This window comes from Mytilus californianus, unplaced genomic scaffold (genome assembly GCF_021869535.1).
Source record: "Mytilus californianus isolate M0D057914Y unplaced genomic scaffold, xbMytCali1.0.p SCAF_13, whole genome shotgun sequence".
In the NCBI taxonomy this organism is placed as follows: domain Eukaryota; kingdom Metazoa; phylum Mollusca; class Bivalvia; order Mytilida; family Mytilidae; genus Mytilus; species Mytilus californianus.
Window position 1 is genome coordinate 13764495 of NW_026262615.1, and position 21940 is coordinate 13786434.

The following is a 21940-nucleotide window of genomic DNA, read 5'->3' on the forward strand; positions in this document are numbered from 1 at the left end:
TTCATTTGAATTTTGGTGGATAGTTGTCTCATTGGCAATCATACCACATCTCCTTATTTTATAATAATTACACATGTCTAATCTATAATAAGCTATTAACACAACGTAATGTTTTGCCTATTTGTTATTTTGATAATGCAAATGTTACACTTAAAATAGTAATACTTTAACATGTAAGTGATATTCAAAGTCAATGAACCATGACTGAAGGTACAAGGCTAAACAATCTCTATGGAAAAGAAAGGTGCCAATGCTTGTTCAACTGCAAACCAAATACCATTGACTTTTCATAAGTCGTTCGATTCCCTTTAAACAAACCTTAACACAAATTCAATTTCTAAGTCAATAAACCATAATTATGAGGGGGTGAGGTTATATTATATCCATGGAAATGAAACTTTTGAATACCAATACGTTCGCATACCAAATAGCTTTGACTTAAGATTACTGGTAATTTTAAACTGACATAATCATAATAATCACAAACTCATTCATGTAAACTATGTAAAAGTTTCAAAGTCAATAGATCATGCATATGACTGAGGGGTGAGGACCAAATATCCTCTATGGAAATGAGACGTACTAATGCTTCTACACCTACATGCCAATTATCATTGACCTACCACTATTGGTTTCCCTAATACTAACCTAATCGAAAACTAATAAATGAAATTTCAAAGTAACAAAATTTTCAAGTAAAAAAAGCATGATTGAGGGGGCGGGGCCAAATAATCTCAATGGAAATTAGAAATGAAAAAGTTTATACAACTGCACACCAAATATCATTGACCTACCACTAGTGGTTCCCCCTAAACTGACCTAACCACAAACATATACATGTAAACTATGCAAAATTTCAAAGTCAATAGACCATGACTAAGGGGGTGGGGCCAAATCTTCTCTATGGTAATGAGATGTGCCTATGCTAACACAACTACTTACAAAATGTCATTGACCTACCAGAAACCAGACCTTATCACAAAATCACAAACTAATACATTGTTGATTCCGCCAAAACAGCATGCCTATATATATATATATGTCTCACATTTTGACACTGTCAAGGCAAGACAAAAATTGCAACAAATTTAATACAAATATTTTGTCCATCTTTTTTTAATATTCTTCATTTCTTAGATATATCAATGCTGCGTTCACACATAATTCGAATTCGATTCACATTATTAACTGATTTGAATTAGTTTAATACGCATTCGAAACGTTTAATGTCCAAAAGTAAATTCTACTTGGAATTGCAATACACGTCAAAATCGCTTTACTGTGAATGCAGGGGTTAAAATTAACATTTGGTACTGGACAGTCCAAGACTTTTGACACTCCAAACTGAAAGGTCCACAACCTAAATTCCAGGTCCTGCTTTTACTTGAAATAGTTCATAACTCAGTAAGATACTTTAATGTGCTTTTGGTGTTAAGTTAGCTTGTTTCATTGTCAGTGTCACTGTCGTTTAACATGTTTAATAATAAATGTAATTGTCTTATATATTAATTTATGAATTCAAATAATCTTTTTTTTTTGTATTAGGAAGGCTGAGGGAGGCTGAGGGTATCACTGTGGGTGGGTGTGTTGTCTCAACAATTGATTATTTATTACTAATTATACCATTATATTAAACAGTTCAAATTCAAAACTGTTTAAGTGTATCATATCTAGTTGCACTATATATTATATTAGCTAGTTCCTCTGTGAAAATAAAGTAAGAAACTTCCAGATTTTTATAGGCCCTTCAAAATTGAGAAGAAATTACCTCATGGAATTGTAGTAATATGTTTAAACAATAAAAACATCTATATGTAATACCAATATTTATTAATGATAAGGAAAATACTGTCACATTTTATTGGTTTTTGACATGAAAATTTGTGAACTAAAAGTAATTTTGAGTTTCTGTATAAAATATTTCCTGCTTTTTCTTTCTTTTCAATATATCTTTGGTTTTCAATTCTAGAGTTTATATTTCATCATGATAGATGTATTTTGTCTCATGCCTGGAATTATTATATTTTTATTGTATTTGATCGGCAAACCCGGAATTACCCTTATCCGCCCCCGGAATTAGATCCGGTATTATAATTGTCTTCATTTCCGGTTTATGGCATCCATTGTTTTTCAATGTTGTCAGATACGATTTACTCGGATTTACACATAACATGTTGGCGATTTTCGGTATAAAGCTAGCGGTTGAACAAAATGATTATTATCAGAAATCACCAAATTTAAAACGTCCTTGATTTACGTTTTGTCGACGAAGTTAAAATTACCGCCAACTGAGACTTCAACTCCGTGTCATATTAGTCGCAGCCGTTATACAATATTCCTGCGCTTTGTGCCATTTGGCAACTGTAAACGACTTGTAATTAGAGATTTTCGGCGATGAAATAATTCATGCAATTGTTCTTTGACATCTTGGCCAAAAGCACAGGGGATAATAAACTACATAAGGATTTCTATTGAGCACTACTTCCTATGTGCAATTTCAAAACTTTTGGGTGGTTCGACGATCATTTAAGGTTTTTCTGGTCATATTTTTTGTATTCCAGAATTAAAAGTATGAAAAAAGTGTTCAATTAGTTATAAATAACATAATAGCCAGCCAGATAATAACAATGGCACATATTTCAGCATTTATTGGGTAGAACACAAATCTAGGGTGCTCGCATAAAGCAGCTTAACTGCTTAATAAAATAAGTGTAAGAAAAAAAATTGTACCAGAAAAAAAAATTTAATCATAATTTCCTGTCAATATGCACATCTACATAGTATGTCCTTATTATCTACACAGTTTCATGAAATTCTGTTGTGTGGTTTGAGAGGAGTTGCGATGACAAAAGGTTGCAGTAGTATATTGGGCAAATAAGTTCAAAGGGGCTTAACTCCTGGAAAAAAAATTGAATCGTAATTTCCTGTCAATATGCACATCTACATAGTATGTCCTTATTATCTACACAGTTTCATGAAATTCTGTTGTGTGGTTTGAGAGGAGTTGCGATGGCAAAAGGTTGCAGTAGTATATTGGGCAAATAAGTTCAAAGGGGTGTAACTCCTGGAAAAAAAATTGAATCGTAATTTCCTGTCGATATGCACATCTACGTAGTATGTCCTTATTATCTGAAAAGGTTTCATGAAATTCTGTTGTGTGGTTTGAGAGGAGTTGCGATGACAAAAGGTTGCAGTAGTATATTGGGCAAATAAGTTCAAAGGGGCGTAACTCCTGGAAAAAAAATTGAATCGTAATTTCCTGTCGATATGCACATCTACGTAGTATGTCCTTATTATCTGAAAAGGTTTCATGAAATTCTGTTGTGTGGTTTGAGAGGGGTTGCGATGACAAACTGTTGCAGTAGTACATTAAAGTAAATAAGTTCAAAGGGGCGTAACTCCTAGAAAAAAAATTGAATCGCAATTTCCTGTCGATATGCACAACTACATAGTATGTCCTTATTATCTAAAAAGGTTTCGTGAAATTCTGTTTTGTGGTTTGAGAGGAGTTGCGATGACAAGAAACAGGACTGACGGACGGACGGGTCAAAAACATTATACCCTCCGTAACCCGTTGCGTGGGGTATAATAATATTCAAGATAATAACCAAAAGCTGCAAAATTTTCTTAAAATTACCAATTCAGGGGAGCAACCCAACAATGTGTTGCCTGATTGGTCTGAAAATTTCAGGGCAGATAGATCTTGACTTGATAAACAATTTTACCCAATGTCAGATTTGCTCTAAATGCTTTGGTTTCAGAGATATGAGCCAAAAACTGCATTTTACCCTATGTACTATTTTTTAGCCATGTCGGCAATCTTGGTTCGTGGGCGGGGTCATCAGACACATTTTTTAAACTAGATACCCTAATGATGATTGTGGACAAGTTTGGTTAAATTTGTCTTAGTAGTTTCATCAGAGAAGATTTTTGTAAAAGATTACAAAAATTTACGAAAAATGGTTAAAAATTGACTATAAAGGGCAATAACTCCTTAAGGGGTCAACTGACCATTTTGGTCAAGTTGACTTAATTGTAGATCCTACTTTGCTGAACATTATTGCTGTTTACAGTTTATCTCTATCTATAATAATATTCAAGATAATAACCAAAAACGGCAAAATTTCCTTAAAATTACCAATTCAGGGGCAGCAACCCAACAACGGGTTGTCAGATTCATCTGAAAATTTAAAAGCAGATAGATCTTGACCTGATAAACAATTTTACCCCATGCCAGATTTGCTCTAAATGCTTTGGTTTCAGAGATATAAGCCAAAATCTACATTTTACCCCTATGTTCTATTTTTAGCCATGGCGGCCATCTTGGTTGGTTGGCTGGGTCATCCAACACATTTTTTAAACTAGATACCCCAATGATGATTGTGGCCAAGTAGTTTCAGAGGAGAAGATTTTTGTAAAAGTTAACGACGACGGACGTCGACGACGACGGACGACGGACGCCAAGTGATGTGAAAAGCTCATTTGGCCCTGTGGGCCAGGTGAGCTAATAAAGAGAGATACAATTTAATGAAGAAGCCTACCTTGTAAGTTAGTATCTTCAGTTGTGAGTACAGCTGTATCACCATTACTTCTTGGGAACGAGGTCTCTGTGTATATGTAGTAACTTCCACTGGCTGCACTTGTTGGTCCTGTACTGCTACTTCGGGTAGTACCCTACAAAATTCATTAGTTCATTAATCTTATTCTTTATCATTAAAGCCCATAACATCAGCTCCAGAAAAAATTAATACATCATGTTGTTGTATCATTTTCTTTAAACTAAAGAATAAACTCTCCATATATTTTCTGGAAGACTGTAAATTCAGAAATTATTGTGAAGTTTTTATTAATCAGAAAAATGTGACTACCTAAGTATCACAAATATGAGGTGGTGGACAGGGGGGCGGGAACCCAGGAGTAAGGGGGTGGGAAGTGGGAGTAAGGGGGGTGGGAAGCGGGAGTAAGGGGGACAGGAAGCGGGAGATAGGGGTGCGGGAACTGGGAGTAAAGGGGGCAGGATTTTTTTTTTTTAAATGAGAATGAAACTAAACAGATATAAATAGCCTATATGGACCTAAATGATTATAAGACCTTCTAAGGTGGTCAACTCCAACCATTTCAAATATTATATTGGTGGCTAAAATGATCTAAAATCGTCCGGTGTCGGATTTCGACAGAATTCGTTTCCATTTTCTATTTAGATAAATACAGATCTAGAGCACCTGAGATCACCCCCAGTTTTTGGTGGGTTTCATCTTTAGTTTTCTATTTTGTGTTGTGTTGATTGTCTGTATGTTTTTTTCTTTTTTTGCCATGACCTTGTCAGTTTAATTTTGACTTGTGAGTTAGAATGTATCTTTGGTATCCTTCACCTCTCTTATACAGATATTTCCGTCATGGCTCCAATTGTCGCAGGGATACACATTTACCAAAAAAATGAGAGGACTGCACGTGATAATTATTACATCTATCTCATTGCAACAGGGAACACTTTCAGAAACTCTTCAAGCATGGGCATAAATTATCAGATCGTTGTTCTAAGTATGGCATATCGTTTTATGAGCTTGAAGTTTGTGTATTTAAAGAAAAGGTTCAACGTATGATTATTGTTACCAGTGAAGAACGTTGGTGCCACGCTTACAAGCAGCTTGTCAAAGAGGAAGCTGATTTGCATCGCATTATTTACAAAGCAAACCATATCACAAAAACAGTCTGGAAGAAATATTTAAGCTGACCTTAGCTACTAGCCCTAACGTCCACTTTTGATAATTTTTATCAAGATGATGTTTAACCAAACCACAGATTTGTGTGTGCCTGTCCAAAGTTGAAACCAAAACCAGGTGCTACAAATAAAAACTTAGAACAAGATGGTTTTCCAAGATCAAAGGAGTAAAATCGCCAAAAAATTGTAAGGGGTTCCACGGAACCCTGTGTCTCGCCTGTGATTGTGTATCATGTCAAAAAATTTAATACCAGACTGTCTGTAAATGTTAACTGTAAAAAACGAAGCTCATCTATCAGAAAAATATTAAAAATGAAAAAAAAAAAATTTCAAAGGATTGCTTCAGACATTATCTCTTAATCATTAAAAAGCTCTTGCCAAAGTTTCATAAAACTCTATGAAGCCAGGTTTGAAGAAGTAATTGACATGTAACAAACTTTAACCCCAGACTGAACATTTATCAGTAAAATATGGAAAAACAAAAATAAATATTTTCAAAATTTTGCTCGTTTTACTATCCACCCAAGTTCAAATGAAGTGGATGTAAGCAATTATAGTCAACCGTACGGCGTTCAACAATGAGAAAAACCCATATCTTACAGTCGGCTATATAAGTCCATTTATTAGTAAAATACAGAAAAATGGAAATAACTGTATTATAACAAAAACAATGTAGGACTTTCTTTGAGATGTCATTGAGTCTGGGAGACACAATTGATGCCCCAGCAGATGCAAAGTGTTATTTTAAAATAACTATAACATTTAACCGCTTACAGCTCAAAAATGACAAAGTTCAACTATCTCTCCAAAAATGCTCATCTTATGCAAGTAAATACTCCAAAAAATGACAAAGTTCAACTATCTCCCAAAAGAGCAAATCAAAATCAAAATCAAAACCCTGTCCACATGCACACTTTCAATATATGTACAAACAGACAGCAAAGTGAAAACTTCCTACGATTCAAACTGTAGGAGGAGTTAGACAGAATAACTATATACCCATAATGGGACAGACAGAAGGACAGACGGACGGACAGGGGTAAAACAATATGCCCCCCAAACTTTCAGTTGCCGGGGTATAAAAATGCACTAACGCATCACCACTAGTGACTACAGAAACAAACATTCAGAGGTCACAACAAGTATTTCAACATGTGGAACTCACATCCAGCAAGGAACTCTGAAAGGCCCCAAGAAAAAGGGTAATTAATCCATGGTTACAGAACAATGTCAATTCGTCATATAGTGATGTAAAACTTTTAATGACACATGATAAATGACGGTTCTTGACTTTGGACGGGAGCATAAAAAACATTATGCCTAAGAAAGTGACAACTGTCATATTGCGGAATGGGTACAAGCAAGTGGAGGTGGTAGGTTAATCCGGGTCGGTTTGATCATTCCCAACCCATCTACAGGTACTTTTGGTCTGTGATCGCCGTATATTCCTCTGCATTTGCTTGCTTATTTTTAGCTTTCTGTGCACGTTATTTTTTGGTTATTTTGTGTTGTTTGTGGTATTTGTATCTGTTGCCCTTGATTTTAATTGGTTTTACACGTTATTTCCCTTATTCTGACATGAATACTACATTTATAACCAAATTAGGGAGGGAAGTTGGAATATAGGAGAAGGAAGTGGGAGTATAGGGGGAGGGAAGTGGGAGTAAGAGGGGAGGGAAGTGGGAGTAAGGGGGGAGGAAAGTGGGAATTGCTAACCCCCCCTGTCAACCCCCTCAAATATAAGACATCGCATTTTGGTATCTCATTCATATATCTGTATGTAGCTTTTTATTTTTTCTGGAATACTGTAAATTCAGAATTTATTGCGATGTTTTATTAATCAGAAAATGTGATTACATGAGTATTGTGATTATAATTAAGAACTTGCCTTCAGGTATCTTGAAAACTCGCATTTTTGTTCATTCTTTAAAAATCACAATAATAAATACACACAATTATTTCTGAATTAACAGTAGTCCAGTAACATTTTTAGAATGAGCTAGTAAAAGGAGACGAGAGGTATCTGTATTACACAAACTCCACTTGTTTTTTTATCAAAATATTTTTTAGGGTTTAACATTGGCAAAGCACTGATCTTATTATCTCCATTAAAATGAGGGAACAGGGGTATATATTTAAATATGTGAGCTCTGAATCTTTGTTAAAAAAACGGATTAGTCATCAACATAATAACCTCTGATTTTTGGTGGGGTTCGTGTTGCTCAGTCTTTGGTTTCTATGTTGTGTTTTGTGTACTGTTGTTTGTCTGTTTGTCTTTTTCTTTTAGCCATGTCGTTATCAGTTTATTTTTGATTTATGAGTTTGAATGTCCCTTTGGTATTTTTCGCTTCTCTTTTATAATGATGAAATTTTATTACTTTTTGTGAAACACAGACTAGATTTTTATAAGAACTTACAGTACGTCGTGTCCAATCAAATTCATCCTGAGTTGAATCCTGGAAAATACATGGTGCATCAATCTCAAATCCACAGCTGTAGTCATCTGTTACTAAAAATATAAAGACTCTTTTAAAGAAATGTGGAGTTATCATACTCCCACAAAAACATAAAGTCCTTCTGTACAGAAGTACCCAAGACAAGTGGGAAGGAAATATTTTTTGGACCAACAGACCAATGGACCAACAGTCTATGGAAAATTTTACTTGTTATCATATATCTTTCTTTAAATTTGCAATAAGAAAATGAAAACCGATTATCTATTAGCATTTTTTTGTTTTTAACAAGTGCTTGTTTGTTTTATCTATCTTCATACTTCCGGTAATCAGATATGCAAATTTACAGAAAATGGTATGCTCCTCAGATTCACATTTGTTGGAAATTGTATGCTCCTTTATGATGTTTTATGAAAAATGAAAAAACAGGAAAAGATTACATGCGGCCATGTTGTTGAAAAAATTTTCAGGGCCATAGTGTATAGACCCAAGTCCAACCTTCTACCATTCATGATCCCTTTGAAAGTAAATTACAAAGTAATGACTCATGTTTGTACCTTCAGAATTGCGTGTCCTCAATACTCTTCAACTTTGTTCTTTATTTGGCCTTTTTAACTTTTTTGATTTGATCATCACTGATGAGTCTTTTGTAGAGGAAACCCACGTCATGTATACAAAATTTTAATCCTGGTATCTAGGATGAGTTCATTAACATATATGCAATTATTTCACTGAACTAGTACACATTTTTATTAAGGGGCCAGCTGAGGCCCACCTCTGGGTGCAGAATTTTCTCACTGCGTTGAAGACCCATTGGTGGCCTTCGGCTGTTGCTGCTCTTTGCTCGGGTTGTTGTCTCTTTGACATATTTCCCATTTCCATTCTCAATTTTAAATATGAATACTCACCTTGAACATTACAATTATCTCCAGACCAGCCTATCATACAATTACAATTATATCCAGCAGTGCTGCCGTCCTCATTACAGGTACCACCATTGCTACATGGGTTACTAGTACAGGTTAGAGCGGGACCTGCAATAATCAAAGTGCTGACGTACTGTTTGAAAAAAATCGTCCAAATATCAAAGTGCTGAAGAACTGTTTGAAAAAATTGTTCAAATATCAAAGGGATGAATATTGTTTGAGAAAAATAGTCCAAATATCAAAGTGCTGAAGTACTGTTTGAGAAAAATTGTCCAAAATCAAAGTGCTGAAGTACTGTTGAGAAAAATTGTCCAAATATCAAAGTGCTGAAGTACTGTTTGAGAACAATTGTCCAAATATCAAAGTGCTGAAGTACTGTTTGAGAAAAATTGTCCAAAATCAAAGTGCTGAAGTACTGTTGAAAAAATTGTCCAAATATTAAAGTGCTGAAGTACTGTTTAAGAAAAATTGTCCAAATATCAAAGTGCTGAAGTACTGTTTGAGAAAATTGTCTAAATATCAAAGTGCTGAAGTACTGTTTGAGAAAAATTGACCAAATATCAAAGTGCTGAAGTACTGTTTGAGAAAAATTGTCTAAATATCAACGGAATGAATATTGTTTGAGAAAAATTGTCCAAAATCAAAGTGCTAAAGTATTGTTTAAGAAAAATTGTCCAAAATCAAAGTGCTAAAATACTGTTTAAAAAAAATTGTCCAAAATCAAAGTACTACAGTACTGTTTAAGAAAAATTGTTCAAATTTCAAAGGGATGAATATTATTTGAGAAAAATTGTCCAAATATCAAAGTGCTGAAGTACTGTTTGAGAAAAATTGTTTAAAAATTAGAGTGTTAAAGTACTGTTTCGAGAAAATTGTCCAACAATCAAAGGAATGAAGTACTGTTGGTTAAACAGTTGTCAAAGAATCCAACGGCTGAATTGCTGTTGGGTAAAAAAAACTAATCAATATGCTGATGTTTTGTTGCAGGATAACAAAAATATCAATAGTTAAGTCAACATAGATAAAATTTTGTAATTGACACTGAACCTGAAACCTAAAATGTTGAAAAGCCATATTCAAAGTGAACTATTCTCAGCAGACTCTGACATATCAAATACTGTGGATTCATTGTTATTATTTGAATACCAATTTTGCTGGAACTTGTGCGTACGTGTAAACCATGAATTGAAGTATTCAACAAATTACAAATTGTCCGTTAAACTTTTCTTCAATCCATGAAAATTGGTACCCATGAAAATAAATAAATCCACACTATAAACAATTATGTAAAGAATCAATTTTTTTACAAAAACAAAACAATTTGCTGTTATTCGCTTAAGACATGCTGATAAGCAGATTGCACTGTGTCAATCTTGTAGATTGCACTGTGTCCATCATGTTGATGAGCAGATTGCACTGTGTCCATCATGTTGATGAGCAGATTGGATTGTGTCGATTATGTTGATGAGCAGATTGCACTGTGTCCATCGACATGATCCGGTTGTACTGTGTCCATCAACATGATCTGATTGCACGGTGTTCATCATGATAATGAGCAGATTGCACTGTGTCCATCATGTTGATGAGCAGATTGCACTGTGTCCATCATGTTGATGAGCAGATTGCACTGTGTCCATCATGTTGATGAACAGATTGCACTATGTCCATCACGTTGATAAGCAAATTGTGTATATATACTTACACTCCCTAAACTAAGTAACTGAATCAAGGACTATATCAGGTTGATACTTAGAATTCTCACAAACTGAGTTAAACTGAATCAAGGATTATATCAGCTTGATACTTAGAATTCTCACAAACTAAGTTTAACTAAATCATTAGGACTATATCAGCTCGATACTTACATTCTCACAAACTAAGTTTAACAGAACCAAGGACTATATTATATTAGCTTGATACTTACATTGTCCCAAGATAAGTTTAACTGAATCAAGGGCTATATCACCTCTATATGATGACCCTCTGGTTGCCTCAAAGACTATCTAAAAATAGAAATTCCTGAATGTCATATGAAGGTTCATATATTCTAAATTCTATACTTTATCACAATTATCTCCCCTCCCACTTTTTGGTGCAATTCGTGTTGCTCAAATTTTAAATTAAGTCTCTGTTGAGAGTTTTGTTAACTTTTCTTCTAATCATTTTTTCTTCTTGTCTTTGATATCTTCCCCAAGATTAGAAATTCTTTTTTCTAGATGTAACAATCCTTTCTTTCACTATCACAGCTAAAGTTTATTTTACTGTAAATTCAGAAATTATTGCGTGCATTTATTATTTCGAAATTTGGTAAAATGAACTAAAATGCGAGATAGATTATTGCAATTTCAGGAAAATCTGCATACAGTTATATATATCAGATATATATATACCTTTTATTATTGAGATACTCATTCAGTCGCATTATTTGCATTAATAAAAACATCACAATAATTTCAAAATTTACGGTATATGGAATGTTCTGTTATTTTTTGTCTTTCAAATTATTGATTTGCCAGTTTTTAAGGTTAAAAAAATGTTGAGTCACTTGCTCCAAAAGAATGCTACTCTTAATTAACCAATAAAAAACTGGCATTTTACACAAGTATGATATACAATAATTATACCACTGGATCCGTGAAGCTAGGAGGTAATTCCACTTGATAGAAGACCCATTGATCTCCTTGGTCACCAGACACTGACCACACAGAAGAAGAGGAACCACGGTTACCAAACTTGACGGCCATGTTACCAGGTTTACCATACATATGGAGGTAAAACTGCAAGCAATAGCTACTTGTACCTGCAGTAAATATAACATTGTGTCAAAGGTACCAGGTGTACAATACATATGGAGGTAAAACTGTAAGCAATAGCTACTTGTACCTGCAGTAAATATAACATTGTGTCAAAGGTACCAGGTGTACCATACATATGGAGGTTAAGCTGTAAGCAATAGCTACTTGTACCTGCAGGAAATATAACATTGTGTCAATTTTAAGGCAATGAATGACAGTATTTGAAGTTATATCTCAATAATTGGATGCTAAACATTGTCTTGTATTTTTTATATAAAATGTGAGGTCTCTTTCAACTCTCTAACAAATAGCTTGAAAAGACCTGTAGTTCATCAGATCTGACTTTGACTCAACAAGTCTTAACAATAAAATATCATTTGACTGATCACAAGTTTTAAAAGTCTATATATATATGAGCTGCGTATCTATCTGGCGCCGCTCATATAATAATTACTGTAAACCAACTCTTTCAACTCTCTACAAAAAGTTTGAAATGATCTGTAGTTCATCAGACATGACTTTGACTATAAAACAAGTCCGAACAGTAAAAAACTATTTGGATTTGTACTAAATATGACTGATCAAAAGTTTTAAAAATCTATATATATGAGCTGTGTCGGATAGAAATCAATCTTATGCAAATGAATATCAATACATCTATGAACTTATTTTGGGTTGATAAAAATCCCTACGTAAAGTCTGTTTGAAAATTGAGGCTATATAAGAACCCTACAAAAAAGACCAAAATTTATCTTTTATTTTGTATTTGAATGTTCCTAAATCAATCAAAGTCTTATACATGTACATGTACACTTGCACTTGCATCAGGTCAATTTCTATCTGGCGCCCCTCATATAATAGTTATTCAAGTTTTAATGTTCAATTTTACCTGCAAGCAAAGTGTTAACAGTTGACAAAACAGCTTTGTCCCCCTGAACACTTGAAGAAGCCTCAGTGTAGACATACTGTGTGCCGTCATATGCACTAGAAGGGCCTGTACCACTACTAGGTGTTGACCCCTTGATAAAAATGAAAGATATGAAATGTCAAATGTAAAAAACTATACAAAACCATAAAAGGTACTATAATCTCATTCTTAAAATATTCATTAACAGCAGTAACTCATCATCATTTTTATGAATGGGCAGTTGACCTGAGGTCAATCAGTGTAAATGACATCATTGAACAATCAGTTCTTACTGTAAGGTAATAACATAAGCATTGTGATAAAGAAAATGTACTGGAAAATGCATGAATTTGAAAGTCATATAATCCCATCTGTTAAATACATCTATGCTAACAACATTGATTGTAAAAAGCAGTAACTTATCAAGTAGGAATATGACAATTGTCTTCCATTTGTTCCCTTAGTTGATATAGTCATTCATTTGATTTTGAAAAATGTTATGGACTTCCACCTTTTTGAATTTACATTGGTTCAGTTTATTTTATCAAAACTTTTTTATCTACTTCTTGTCTGTTAAATTTATAAATCTGCTTCATAAAACTGTCTATTAAATGATTATTGATCGTAAGTAGCATGCTAGCAATGTATCTCAGCAAACATGTCACTTAAATGGAGAACCAGAAGACTAGCAATGTACCTCAGCAAACATGTCACTGAAATGGAGGACCAGAAGATTAGCAATATACCTCAGCAAACATGTCACTAAAATGGAGGACAAGAAGACTAGCAATGTACCTCAGCAAACAGGTCACTTAAATGGAGGACCAGAAGACTAGCAATGTATCTCAGCAAACATGTCACTTAAATGGAGGACCAGAAGACTAGCAATGTACCTTGGCAAACATGTCACTTAAATGGAGGACCAGAAGACTAGCAATGTACCTCAGCAAACATGTCATTAAAATGGAGGACCAGAAGACTAGCAATGTACCTCAGCAAACATGTCATTAAAATGGAGGACCAGAAGACTAGCAATGTACCTCAGCAAACATGTCATTAAAATGGAGGACCATAAGACTAGCAATGTACCTCAGCAAACATGTCATTAAAATGGAGGACCAGAAGACTAGCAATGTACCTCAGCAAACAGGTCACTTAAATGGAGGACCAGAAGACTAGCAATGTACCTCAGCAAACAGGTCACTTAAATGGAGGACCAGAAGACTAGCAATGTACCTCAGCAAACATGTCATTAAAATGGAGGACCAAAAGACTAGCAATGTACCTCAGCAAACAGGTCACTTAAATGGAGGACCAGAAGACTAGCAATGTACCTCAGCAAACATGTCACTTAAATGGAGGACCAGAAGAAAAAGTGTTTGTTTCATATACAGTATTGATTAAGTGATTTAAACAACAACCAATTTTTTGTCAAAATTTAAACTAAAACAAAGGTAATCCCCAACTCCAATGCTCATTAAGTCCCCCTATTACTGTGGATAAATTTATTTTTGAGGATTGTTTGAAAAATGCATTTTCGTGGATATTTGATTTCTTAGTTTTGCCAAAGTCTGCATCGTCGGGTTGTTGTCTCATTGTTGTTGACACATTCCCCATTTCCCTTCTATACAAACCTTTAGATAATTTGTACTTCGTTGTTCATCTAATTTCGTGGTTTACCTATACCCATAAAAACCATGAAAATTGATGTTCCAATTAATCCACAGTAACTTGATGGTTTAATGTCTTTTTCCTTATTTTAAATTAAACGGCATAAGCTGTCAAATTCATGTTCACTGATTTGACTCACATTTGAAGGTCACATGAATACGGATTCAATGAGGTCGAATTGTTCACTTGCAAGTGAATAATATTAATTCATGAGCGATGTTTCTTAGCTTATTTTGACAAAATTGAAACAAATTGGCTGCTAAAAGCAAATTATTATTTCACTATATCACTTTTATTAATGATTGAACAAAAAAAATCACATATTTTAATTTTTTTTTATATCTAGTAGTGAATGCCCCATTAAGTCATTCACATGAGCCACTTACAGATCTATAAGTCCAGTCAAAATCATCATCATCATCAGTATTTTCAAACACACAATTATTTTGTGCTTCAAAATCACAAGTAAATTCTGATACTGATCTACCATCTGCAAAAAAAAATCAAAGCAGTACTGTAAGCCCTTTGGGACAGATTATAGAATATAGGATGAAATTAATTGTGATTGACAACAAAACATAATCAGAAGTTTATCACACAGAGTTCTTAAAATCTTTTTTTCTCTGTCGGTCCTTGACGAAAATCTGCTGGTTCTCAATATAATTTCTATTGCAGAATATCAAAATTGTGTAGGTCCTTTGCAAAATTTTTGTGGTGTGAACCTTCGGACCACCACTTTTCGAGAACTCTGATCACATATCTCAACTATCAAAAATATAATGCTGTGACCCAAGTACAAACTTATATAATTGTTGATATCTTAAACACAATATATATTACACAAAATTTTAAGTGCAACACTTTATTTAGTTTTACAAATCCTATCCAGTCAAAATATCCCAATAATAGAAAAATCTAAAAAAAAATTGAATTTTCAGTCGAGAATTGATGAATGTTGAAAACTTTTAGTTGATCTAGATTTTTTGGGGTCTTTTCTTCTTGTGATGTTTAATTTAGAGGCTGTCTATTTAACAAATATCCCACATTGTCTTCTAGTCATTTTTCCATCTCTCACTTACCACTTTGTTCACAATTTTGTTCATTAAATCCAGCCTGACATGCACAGGTATAACCACTTGCTGTTGTTGTTTCTGAACAAGATCCCCCATTTTGGCAAGGACTGGAGTCACATGCATTAACTAAAAATAAAACATATATATATATATATATATATATATACAAGTCTAAATTGAAAACAACGTTCAAACCTATAGATAACAAATATATATAAATAAAGAATATTACATCAAAAAGTGTTTCATTATTATTATAGGTTATTTTCCATTCCAACTTAAGTTCTCTGACTCAATGTCACTATCACGTTTGGAGTTTATGATGGAATCAATTATCATCACTGCCAATATCATCATGTTTTTGGCTATATCCTTAATTTCCCCCTCCCAAATTTCAAATTAGGGGGATATTTGATTTTCTGAACCTGTAATTTATACTTTTGTTTATTTTAGATAAAAGAGACCCTTTTAGACACTAAAATATTCAAGAAATCGTTTTTATGGGGTTTTTCACTATTGTCTTATAAATACTGATCCTCAAATTTCCCCAAAAAACTATCATGACTATGAAATATTGTTTCATATATACTGATCATCAAATTTTCCCAAAAACATTTAAATAGTGTCTCATATAAACTGATTCTCAAACTTCCCCCATAACTATAAAACATTGTCGTTCAAAATTACACAAATGACTGAAACCTGTCCTTTATTCACAGTAAATAAACTGGTTATATCAAATTTCCTGGGATTGGGGTGGGGGGGAGGGGGTGAGGATGAATAGAACATATCCATATATTTTCCCAGAGTTTAAATTTTACGATTTAAAGGATGTTCCCTACTCCGGTATTTTTTTTATTTTTGTCAGATATTCAAATCCTCTAGTTTTAACCAAGTGGTGCCAATAAAATTTTACCCACTAACCCTTACTTTTCTTTTCATAATATTAAAACACAAAGTTTTAAAAGACATTTTTGAAAATCTTATAAAATCCGTGTTATTTTCCATAGTTTTTGAAAGAAAAAAGGTGCCAATGTTAAATATATGAAAAATCTAGAGTGAATAATTATTTCCTGCCAAATTTTCAATTGTTTATATCTCAAAAACAAGGACACAACCTTTCTATTTTTTCTGCTTTTTAAGTTCCTTGATTTATATAATATCAATTTATTACAGTCTTTTAAAAAGTTTGTTATATTCAAAAAGAGGAGCAAACATCTTTAATTACAAAACCTGTTTTTCTTAAACTTGAGATCCCATATTAAAGTGCCACCTGTGGTATAGTTAACAGGTTATGATATCACAGTAATTAACTTACCATCACATATCCCACTCTTTAGTTTTATATCATCTATAGCAATATCTCCCTTCCATGTTGTTGCTTTATTAGCTTCTATAAATAACTGCAAGAGAAAACATTTATACAATTTCATTACCTTATTATAGATCTTGGTAAAAAAAACTTCTAGGAAATCTTTTTCATTTCATGGTAATTAATATTTAATTTTGGCCAAAAAGTCTATTTTCTGTAAATTGATTCTTTTTCAGTGGGTTCCAGTTTACGTTGATGGATGAAAAATTTACTTTTCATGGATATTTGATTTCGTGCTTTTATCCAAGTCAGCATATATGCCTGTAGAAAATCTTTGTATTGCTAATCATTTTTAGTTTCTCTCTACCTTCTTAAGTTTTTGCCGTAAACAAACTAGACTGGGTCGCTCAGATAGGTTTATGTGCATTTTCAACAATGGACACTTTCCATTGATTGGTGTTTAATGCCACTTTCAGCACTTTTGTGCTATTTCGTGGCAGTCAGTTTTTATTGGTGGTGGAAGGCATAGTACTCTGAGAGAACCAAGACCTTCAGTAGGAAAACTGACAATCCTAGTCAATTATGATTGGAGTAGAGCACGCAACTGCCATGTGCTGGACTCGAACTAACAAACTCAGTGTTGACAGGTTAGTGATACAGTAGTTTGACTACTAAGACCACTCAGCCACTGTGGCCCTAGAACTAACAAACTCAGTGTTGACAGGTTAGTGATACAGTAGTTTGACTACTAAGACCACTCAGCCACCGTGCCCCCCCCCCCCCCCCCCCCCTAAAAAGAATAAAATTCATGACAAAAATATCTTTTGTGTTCATCTTGTATTGCTGATCTTCTATTCTGTTAACAGTTTCTCTCCATCTTCTTAAGTTTTAGCCAAAAAAACAAAAGAGTGAAAAAAAACTGTTATTAAAGGGCAATCACTCCTATAAAGAGTCTGATAACTATTTTGGCAAAATTTGTATTGTTTGTAGATCTTGGCTTGCTGATCATGTTTATTTTTTACAGTTTTTATCAATCTTTTCTAGTTTTCAAGATAATGGGCAATAATGCCAAAAATTGGTAGAAATCATCATTAAAGAGCAAGAATGAGTGGACTAATGATTACAACCATGTTAACTTATTTGTAGATCTTGTCTTGCTAATCATTTATGCTATCTAAAATGTCTACCTATCTATTATAGCTTTCAAGATATTACACAAAAACACTAAACATTGCTAAAAATTCGTAAAGGTTCCGCAGAACCCAGTGTCTCGCCTACTTTTGCTGTTAATCGCAAGCTCAACAAAAATGAGGAAAAAAATCAATAAAAATATTCCTTTAGATACTATCTTTTGATTGTAAGAAGCTTCTGTCAAAGTTTGGTATAAATCCAGGATAGTTTAAGAAAGTTATTAAAATTTTAAAAACTTTAACCACAGAGTGAATGTATTGTTTCCTGGCAGAAAAACTAAGTCCATTTATAAGTAAAATACGGAAAAAATGATTTTTTTTTTTTAACAAATTAACTACTGGATACTATCTTATGATCAGAAACAAGCTTCTGTCCAAGTTTGGTACAAATCAAGGATAGTTTAAGAAAGTTATTAAAATTTTAAAAACTTTAACCACAGAGTGAATGTAATGTTTCCTGGCAGAAAAACTAAGTCCATTTACAAGTAAAATACGGAAAAACAGGAATTTTATTTTTACAAAATTTACTTCTGGATACTATCTTATGATCATAAACAAGCTTCTGTCCAAGTTTGGTAGAAATCCAGGATAGTTTAAGAAAGTTATTAAAATTTCAAAAACTTTAACCACAGAGTGAATATTTGTGGACGCCGCTGACGACAACGGCGACGCCGACGGAATGTAGGATCGCTATGTCTCGCTTTTTGACTAAAGTTGAAGGCTCGACAAAAATCGTCATTAAAGGGCAATAACTCCAATAATGAGTTGACTGAAGAATTTGGCTATAAGATTTATTTGTAGATCTTGTCTTGCTGATCACTTTTGCTGTTTAAAGTTTCTATTTATCTTTTACAGTTTTCATGATATAAGGAAAAAACACAAAATTTGTAAAAATTTGTCATTGAAAGTCAATAACTCTTATAACTAGTTGTCTGACGATTTCAGCCATGCAAACTTATTTGTACATCTTGTCTTGCTGATCATTTTCTTCATTACAAGTTTCTCTCTATCCATTATAATTTTCAAGATAATAGGTAACAAGAGTGCACACGCTGAAATGTCTTGCCTTCTTTACTAACCATTGATATTATGTTGATAGTTCTAAATATAAAGCTTTACTACAACTATCACATAAACTTAATATGATCCAAGAAAATGAGCTCAAGGACATATAAACCTAATGAGAAATACAAGTACACCTTACAATCATTCAATACACTAAATATAGTTGACTATTGCTTATCATGCTTATATAGTTTCTAAGAAACAGACTTCACCAAAAAAAATTAAACATTGACCAATGAACCATGAAAATGAGGTCATGGTCAAATAAACCATGCCAGGCAGACATGTACAGTTTACAATCCTTCCATACAACGAATATATTTGACCTTTTACTTATAGGTAAGAAAAACAGACCAAAACACAAAAACTTAACACTGAGCAATGAACTGTGAAAATGAGGTCAAGATCAAATAAAACCTGCAAGACTAACATGTACATCATAAAATATTTCCATACACAAAATATAGTTGACCTATTGCATATATAGTATAATAAAAAAGACCAAAACTCAAAAAATTAACTTTGACCACTGAACCATGAAATTGAGATCAAGGTAAGATGACACTGCCAGTTGGACATATACACCTTACAATCATTCCATACACCAAATATAGTAGACCTATTGCATACAGTATAAGAAAAACAGACTAAAACTCAAAAACTTAACTATAACCACTGAACCATGAAAATGAGGTCAAGGTTAGATGACACCTGCCAGTTGAACATGTACACCTTACAATCCTTCCATATACCAAATATAGTAGATCTATTGCTTCTAGTATCTGAAATATGGACTTGACCACCAAAACTTAACCTTGTTCACTGATCCATGAAATGAGGTCGAGGTCAAGTGAAAACAGTCTGACAGGCATGAGGACCTTGCAAGGTATGCAAATACCAAATATAGTTATCCTATTTCTCATAATAAGAGAGAAATTAACATTACAAAAAATCTTTACTTTTTTCAAGTAGTTACTGAACCATGAAAATGAGGTCAAGGACAATGGACATGTGACAGACAGAAACTTCTTGACAAGGCATCTATATACAAAGTAGGAAGCATCCAGGTCTTCCACATTCTAAAATATAAAGCTCTTAAGAAGTTAGTTAACGCCGCCGCTGCCAGATCACTATCCCTATGTCGAGCTTTCTGCGTCAAAATGAAAAAAAAAGGGTGAAATTCACAATTTAAGGGCTGAATAACAACTTTAAAATGTTGTCTGACAGGTAGAGCTCAACATTCTGAACATTTCTACCCTGTCACGATTTTCTCTTTTTATAGAGGTTTTCAAAATAATAGACAATATATTCTATTTTTAGCCATGTGGGCCATTCTGTATTTTTTGAGCTTATTTTTCTCTATTCATTATCTTTTTGACCTTTTATTCTGTATTTCCCCTCTAATTGTTCTCTATTCTGTAAACCTCATCCAGACCCTCATAAATTATTTCATTTCTGTAGAGATATCTTATATACAAACAAACCTTCATTCCTGCCACAGAAGTAAATGTAATCATTCCCATGTTCCACTGGTCATCATGGTTACCAGATTCTTTAAACAAGTCATTTTCAGGGGCTGTAACTCCAGTTGAAATTTTCAGTTCTCCCATTGTATCAGATCCAAACATGTGATATTCAAAAGTCAAACAATAGTCACCTGCTGTAAAGAAAGAAATATTTTTTTCTATATTTTTAAACAATGCTGAAAAAATAGTTTTTAAAAGATCAAATAGGCAAATTCTCACTGGTCATCAGACATTAACTTTTTTTTCTTCTTTTTGTATTTTTATGGTTTTTACAGGAAGGCAGTAGCATATTCTCATTAGTCATGTGATGTAAACTTTTCTTTCTTCATTTTTTCAACTCTACTTGTATGTTGTCTACAATAAGTTATATCACAGAATATCTTTTTATTGATAATTCCTTAAAGGGGCACTAGCTACGAGATATATAAAAAATCTAATATATGATTTTTTTTTTTTCAATCATTAATGAAAGTGAAATAGTGAAATAATTATTCGCTTTTAGCTGCCAGTATGGTTCAATTTTGTCAAAATAAGCTAAGAAACATTGATGATGAATTATTCACTTACAAGTGAATTTAACCCCTTAGCTAGAGATGGATAACACGTGAATTGTATGTGTAAAGTTATTTAAAGGAAAAGAATGTCAACATTGAAAGTGAAAATAGGCAAATCATTTGATTGACTGATCCGGTCCACAAAAAATTATTCTTATACAGGTAAAAACGATGATAAACATAGATTTTTAATCTATAATATGAAATTAAACAGACCTAGAAAAATCCAAAAGTACGAGTTCGCTTAATCTATTTATATCTTTATTTATGTTTACATCGCTTATATGGTCATCGGATGACTTTGGAGGTCAACTCAATAGTTAATTAGATGGCATCTAGACTAAAATACACACGAAACGAAGCTACGTGTTATCATGCCCATGTCCGGTTAACTGTTTATTTTAGACTTTTAATAGTTTGGATAAATGTTTTACATTGTTATAAATCAAATATGAGAATTTGAGTCAAATTGGACAGCTAGTGCCCCTTTAAGGATGTTCGCTCCTCTTGTTTTTGAATTTTTGTCAGATATTGGGAATCCTCTGGTTTTATCCATGTGGTGTTAATAAATATTTTACCCGCTAACACCTACTTTTCTTTTAATAATTTTATTACATTTAGTTTTAAAAGCTATATTTGAAAATCTTATAAAATCCTTGTTATTTTTTCATAGTTTTTGAAAGAAAAAAGGTGCCAATGTTAAATGTATGAAAAATCTAGTGAGAATCATATATCTCGAAAACAAG

General features: G+C 33.2%; 1 protein-coding gene across 1 annotated transcript in view; it reads right to left on the reverse strand.

The window, feature by feature from the left end:
* LOC127723209 (MAM and LDL-receptor class A domain-containing protein 2-like) overlaps window positions 1-21940 on the reverse strand; it is a 101065-nt gene that overhangs the window by 12289 nt on the left and 66836 nt on the right. Inside the window, exons 24-33 of the mRNA XM_052229733.1 lie at window positions 20599-20774; window positions 16866-16950; window positions 15554-15673; window positions 14861-14964; window positions 12786-12915; window positions 11726-11901; window positions 11026-11104; window positions 9084-9209; window positions 8140-8231; window positions 4542-4674 (exon numbers count right to left, since the gene is read on the reverse strand). Of these exons, the coding sequence (XP_052085693.1) occupies window positions 4542-4674; window positions 8140-8231; window positions 9084-9209; window positions 11026-11104; window positions 11726-11901; window positions 12786-12915; window positions 14861-14964; window positions 15554-15673; window positions 16866-16950; window positions 20599-20774 (1221 nt within the window). The remainder of the gene's footprint in view (window positions 1-4541; window positions 4675-8139; window positions 8232-9083; window positions 9210-11025; window positions 11105-11725; window positions 11902-12785; window positions 12916-14860; window positions 14965-15553; window positions 15674-16865; window positions 16951-20598; window positions 20775-21940) is intronic.